The sequence below is a fragment of the Alexandromys fortis genome, unplaced genomic scaffold, assembly GCF_014885135.2.
Source record: "Alexandromys fortis isolate MF-2015 unplaced genomic scaffold, M_Fortis_MF-2015_v1.1 scaffold_133, whole genome shotgun sequence".
Lineage (NCBI taxonomy): Eukaryota > Metazoa > Chordata > Mammalia > Rodentia > Cricetidae > Alexandromys > Alexandromys fortis.
This window is the reverse complement of record NW_026068030.1, coordinates 590,558-597,461: the sequence shown is the minus strand read 5'-3', so window position 1 is coordinate 597,461 and position 6,904 is coordinate 590,558. Positions and strand designations below refer to the sequence as shown.

General features: G+C 38.6%; 1 protein-coding gene across 1 annotated transcript; it reads right to left on the bottom strand.

Annotated features, from left to right (window-relative positions):
- Positions 1-4,484: 4,484 nt before the first annotated feature.
- On the bottom strand, positions 4,485-5,423 carry LOC126515112 (olfactory receptor-like protein OLF3). Its single transcript, XM_050164464.1, has one exon. It carries the CDS (start codon positions 5,421-5,423, stop codon positions 4,485-4,487), a length of 939 nt encoding a protein of 312 aa, XP_050020421.1.
- Between the last annotated feature and the right edge of the window lie 1,481 nt (positions 5,424-6,904).

Here is a 6,904-nt window from a genome sequence, read left to right as displayed (position 1 = left end):
ATACTATTAGAGTACATTGTAGGAGATTCTCAAAGAATTAATAAAAGTGTTGTTTAAAAAAATCTTTATTATTGTGAAGATCTACAATGTTGCTTGTCCGATTTCAAATTATTTTGGCTTTTTTTTTAAACCTCCTTAATAGCCATTCATGGCCCACATCTTCATCTGTCCTACCATCTTTGTTGCTAACAGGTCAAAAGCTTTTGGATTTTATTAAGAGGTCACTAGTTTCTGTCAACACAGCAGAAAATACCATTAGATGGCAGAAGCCTGTAAAGCAGAATTTGCCACTTTGTTACAATCTATCTACCTGATATTTCCACAAATGTATTTTAAGGTGCTTGAATTATGACTTTCTTTTTGTTTATAACTGTAAAACTTTATAAAATTGTTTCCACATTGGAACATGTTATTTAGCCTAACCTAAATCTGTGTTCCTGGTCTGTGGTCATGCATATATACTCGAAGAATAAATTATCTCTCATTCCATATAATTTAAGAACTGTGCTTTGATTGACAATAACTTTTCTTTCATTAAAAATTTATTTATTTATTTATTTATTTTTGTTTTTCGAGACAGGGTTTCTCAGTGGCTTTGGAGCCTGTCCTGGAACTAGCTCTGTAGACCAGGCTGGTCTCGAACTCACAGAGATCCGCCTGCCTCTGCCTCCCGAGTGCTGGGATTAAAGGTGTGCGCCACCATCGCCCAGCTCATTAAAAATTTAAAATCAACTAAATTGGTATATATTTCAAAAATGTGTACTGGGACCAATAAGATGGCTCAAACATTAAGAGTGCTTGACACACAAGACTGACAACTGGAGTTTGATCTCTGGAACTGACGAAATGCGGATGCAGTAGCTTGCATCTGCAACCCAAGTACTTCTGCTAGGAGGTGGGGGACAGAGGTAAGAGAATCTCTGAGAAGTTCTTGGACCAGCAGGTCTAGGTATGCAGAATGGTGAAAATAATAAAGAGCCTGTTAAAACAAGGTGGATGAAAAAAGTAAGCTTCCAAAAGTTGTTCTCCCCATGAAATTGTGAAATTGGCCTGGCCCAACTGCCATGAGAAGCATGGTAATACAAATTAGGATAGAAAGTAAATTAGGTTAAACACTTTGAACTCAACAAGATAGGATAAATAATGTTTTTTTTTTTTTTCTGAATTTGCCAAATACAGAGGGACTGGACATAGCACATATAATTCTTACCTGATAATTGTTCTTATTGTACATAGTTTTACTATATTATAGTCTAAACATTTCCTTTTTATTTAAACAAAAAGAGGAAATTTTGTGGGATATTGGTACATTGTGTGAAGATATATTGCTGTGACTGATGTAATAGAAATTTGAATGGCCGAGAGCTAAGCAGGAGGAATAGAGAGGCTTTCCTGTGAGAGAAAAGGAGGATGAATCTAGGCATGTGAGAGACACCAGGAAACATAAAAAGGAAACATGAGATGTAAGATGGACAAGAGTTAATGCCACATGATATGATGTAGATTACTATAAATGGTCTAATTTAAATTATAAGAACTTATTAGGAAGGAGACTAAGCTACAAACTGAGGTTTTAAAAATAATAATGTTTCCATGTCATTATTTGTGAGCTGCTGTCCCAAAGGAAAGTCCAACTATATAACCTTTGTTTCAAAAGTAAATGTAGGCACTTACAGTCCTGTAACCTTCAGATATATGCATGATATCTTCATGTATGCACATACATGTACACACACAAACAGGCACAAATATTTGCATATATGCCCATTAGAATTGCTAATGCATTTGTGTGAAGCTGGTTTCTATGATAGTAACTGTTTTCATCCAAAATAGATGCATTATAGTTATAGCTTATTTGATTCTTTAATGATATTTTTAGTTCATTACCAGTAGGGTAAGGAATTGCTATTGATTTTATTATCCCAGTACACCATCTTTTCTTTATTAACATTGATTATAAAATATCTTGGTTAAGATATGTAAGCATGAGCCAGGTGGTGATGGCGCACGTCTTTAATACCAGAAGTCAGGAGGCAGAGGCAAATGGATCTCTGTGAGTTTGAGGCCAGCCTGGTCTACAAGAGCTAGTTCCAGGACAGGCTCCAAAGCTACAGAGAAACCCTGTCTTGAAAAATAAAAAAAGAAAGAAATGAAAGTCACACTTTATTCCATAGATGTTTACAGTGTGTAAAAGTGAGACTATCCTGACTATTTCTCAGTAGTGAAAAATAAAATAACCTAATGCTTTTTAATCTTATAAAAGTCAAAACAAAGGGCTGAACAAAATCGTTCAGTAGGTTAGAGAACTTGTAAGAACAAGGATCTGGGTTTGATTTCCAGCACTCGGTTGCTCAACACAACCAGTAACACTAGTTCCAGGATATACAATGCCTTCTTTTGATCTCTGTGGGCATCAGGCATGAGCATGGTACACAGACATATATGCAGTTACTAACACTTAAACACTATTTTTTTTGAGTTTTGAATAATTTAGTTTCTGGGGACATCATTCACGAGCACTGCATCTAGGTCATTGCCTCCTCTTCTCTACCCTCTACCTTAGCCCGTGTCCACCCTTCCCAAATCTTGTCTTTTCTGTCACATACATATAAATTAATATATGTTAGTGTATGTGTGTGTGTATGATCTACTGTTTCCACCTAGTTTTTATAATATGTACATATTTTCATGACTGATTAGTTGATATTGAACAACCTATACAGGACCTTGTCTCTTGAGGAGACTGATTCTCTTTTTATCAGATGTAGCTCTTCAGCTGGGGGTGAGATGGGTGACTATCATTGGAATTTTTGGTCAGGGGCATGAAAGAGACTCCCACAAAAGATATTGCTAATGCCCTTTGTTGCCTCCCAGAGTATGAAGAGAAGACCCTATCCTATCACTAAAGACACTACACATTCCAGACACAGGACTTAGAAATGTCTAGCTGGAACTGACTCAGATATCTCCTCACTGCAGACTGGCTCTCCTGATTTGGGGAGGAGGGCAGGTATCATGTGAGTTACCAAGGGAGAGGAACAATCAGTAATAAATATGCATTTTTTTAAAAGTTCAAAACAAACTAAATGTTGGTGAGGTTGAGCATCCTTAAGGAACATATACACTTAAGCAAGGGTGAAGACATAAAATCCCATTCTGTATAGCATTGTCCATGTTCTAGCAACTTGATTCCTTCATGTGTGCCCCAAAGAAATTTTCACATAGCGGCTTAATTTAATACCATCATCATGTATATGAGTTGAGTGATAGCTCCAAGAATAAGAGCTAAGGTAATAGAAATACTGTGGGTTATCCTAAACAGTTGTAGTATTTGACTAGAACTATCTATAAATTGTAAAATATAAAACTGAGCATAAACACTAAAGCAAAGCATGAAATAGTAAATTTTGTATAAGCAATTCCAGTCATGGTTACTATAGTAAACACATTAGACTTATTTTCTAAACAGCAAGAGAGAAGTGAAAATAAAAAATGCAATAAAACAATGTGTTAATTCATAAAATTAACAAAGGACTTGTACAAAAAATGTCTGTAAAACTGAGGAGTCTAACTATTAAAAATGCACCTGAATTTTACTGTAAGTTTTATTAGTTCATTGAGAATTTTGTATCACATGTTTTGATCATAGTCACACCTTCCCCAACTCTTCCCAGATCCAGCCCCTCTTTTTACCAACCCGACTTGGGTCTTCTTTTCATCTTACATCTCCAGTCTTATGCTGCCCATTTATTGTTGGACGTGTGGCCTTCCACTGGAGTGTGTTTTGCTGACCAGGGACTTCACTCTTAGAGAAAACTGACTCATGATCTCTCAGCATCTAACAATTTCTGATAATACCTTTGTTCAAGGATGGTCTTCATGCTCACATGCTCCCCGAGACTAATTAACAACTTATCTTCTAATACCCCCCAAACTGAACTAGTATTTTCTTCATACTTGTTCAGAAAATGCTACTTAAATAGTGAAGAAAGTGTTAAATGATGAATTGTGTGAGCAACAGGAAGGCAATAGCATTCCTAATGTGCAGAAAACACATGCGGTAAATCTACATACCTTTACCGCAAGAAGCTTACAGTCTATTTGGTGAATAGAGTCAGAATCTAGCCCAATAATGAAGGGTATTTTGGTTTGTTTGTGGTTTTGTTTTTGATTTATCAATACATGGTTAAAACTACAGCATGTCATAAAAGTATAATCCATTTTTTTTTTTTTGGTTTTTCGAGACAGGGTTTCTCTGTGGCTTTGGAGCCTGTCCTAGAACTAGCTCTGTAGACCAGGCTGGTCTTGAACTCACAGAGATCCGCCTGCCTCTGTCTTCTGAGTGCTGGGATGAAAGGCATGTGCCACCACCGACCGGCTATAATCCATCTTGAAAGAAAATTAAGAAGAAAGTGCGTAGCCACCATTTCCTTCTTATCTAGAATGTGTTTTGTTGGGCTGTTGGAAAGAAGAACAAATCATTTTCATCTAGTTTGTTCCTTTAGTTTCTCCAATACTCTTTTTAAAGCCCCAATCACGTCATTGTTCCTCAAGCTGTAGATAAGGGGATTGAGCATTGGGGTCACTACAGCATAGAAGAGAGCAACCATCTTCTCCTGTCCTGCTGAGGATCTTCCTACAGGCCTCATGTAAGTAAATATGGCTGTTCCAAAGCACATGGAAACCACTGTGAGATGAGAAGCACAAGTCCCAAAGGCTTTGCGTCGTCCCTGGGAAGAGCGAATACGTACAATGGCCGCTACTATGTGAGCATAGGAAAAGAGCACCAGGATACAGGGAAGCATGATCACCAGAAATCCCGAGATGGCCACCATGACCTTGTTGAGGGAGATGTCCACACAAGATAGCCTTAGCACAGCCAGCATCTCACAGGCAAAGTGATTGATGACCTTGTGACAGAAGGGTAACTGGAAGATCATGACGGTTTGCATTAGTGAGTTTGAGAGACCAGCAGTCAGGCAGGCTGAAGCCAGTCCCAGGCACAGTCCTCCATGCATAATGACCGTGTAGTGCAGAGGGTAGCACACTGCCACGTAGCGGTCATAGGCCATGGCACCTAGCAGGAAGAACTCCGTGCTGCCCATTGCTAAGGAGATATACAGCTGCATCACACATCTGTGAAATGAGATGGACTTCCAGGCTGACAGGAAGTGGATGAGCATCTGGGGCACCGTGCTGTTGGTGTAACAGATGTCCACAAACGACAGGATGCTGAGGAAGAAGTACATGGGTGTATGGAGCCTGCTGTCCAGCACTATGAGGAGGATGATGAGCAGGTTCCCTAGGACGGTCAGCAAGTACATGGCCAGGAACAGCACAAACAAGGAAACTTGAGTCCCCCAGTCACTGGATAACCCCAGCAGTAAGAACTCACTCACCCATGTCTGATTTTCCCTGCCCATTAGTTCCCTGAGAATTAAGCCCAAGTTATATGTCAAAAAATATCAGATCATAACCGAAACCCTTCGCAGAACTTCCATTAAATGGAGAATTTACTAAAATACTTGGATCATTCGATTGAAAAGTATGACCATAAAACTTCAGTCTCTCCTTTACATTCAATTTTCATCTTAAGTTTGTGACTTTGCTGAATGTCAATTTCCCAGAACCCACAGTGAGATAGCTTAACAGTTATAAACACTTTTCTATTGATTTACTTTTCATTGCTGAGTTCTCCAACTCTACAAAAAATGACATTCTAATTTTTTTCTTTGTCTACTCAAGAATTGTGAGTTTCAATTTAGAAAACAGAAAGTGCGAGTAGATTTTCTTTGAGGTTTAAGGAAATGTCAAAAACACCATTTCAGAGTTAGTGAAAATTTAAAAGTAAAACCTATGTGACCCTGTCCTATCTTTAAAATCTTCATGATTGTCTCTGTATCTTAGAAGACACAAGGTAATCATCCCCCAGCGCTATGTTTTTTTCCAGAGGAGTGGCAAAGAAGAGGTTAACGATAGAGTATATCTGTAAAGACACAAGGCGAATTCAGAAATGCACGAGATAGCATCACTCTTAAATATAATATCTAACCCCGACCACAAATACTACCCTTAACCGTGGAACCATAAAAATCATTTCCTTTAACCAAAGGACCATGAAAATCATTGTCTATAACCATGGGACCACATGGAAATCTAGCAACACATTCCAACTGTTCTCTCAGATCCATATGAGACCACCAGGCATAGGACTTTGATCATCTACATAGGAAACAGACAGCTGATGCAGGATATTTTTGGATCTGCCAAAAGGGAGCACAGATTAAAGTCTGCCCTGTTTACTTGGGAAAGAGAAGAATAGCATTGAAGGAAGGAAGGGAGAGTTTACATTCCTTCTAACAAGTTCTTAGCCAAGAATGAAAAAGGGATGTAATGTGACTGACTCTAACAATGCCTGAAGACTTTCCAGCTACGGATCCTAGCACAAGTTTGAGACACCCCAATATTCTACCATGATGCTGTCCAGAGTCTGCTTCCTCAGAACAATGGACTCTGTGTTTCATAACTGCAGCAGCAGAACATTTTCATACAAGCATAGGCATAAGGGATGGGGATGGGGATGCTTAGGTGAGCAGATAACCTGTCTAGTTGAGACAAATGTGGGTGTATTTCACATTTTTTTTTCTGAAAAGGCAGAGAGATTGAAGAGGCTTTTCCCCGTCTGTGAGACTTTTGGAAACCACTTGTGACTTTAATAAAGTGTGAACACAAGGTTACTAAGAGCTTCTGAGGACATTTATGAACACAGAACCCTTAAGGCTTCAGAAATACAAGAACATCGTCAACATCAAAAGTCTTGGATTGTTATGTACCTGTTAGATTGCTGTCCTCTGACTGACTGTTCAGAGAGAATGGGGAAAGCTTGAGAGAAGACAGATGTCTG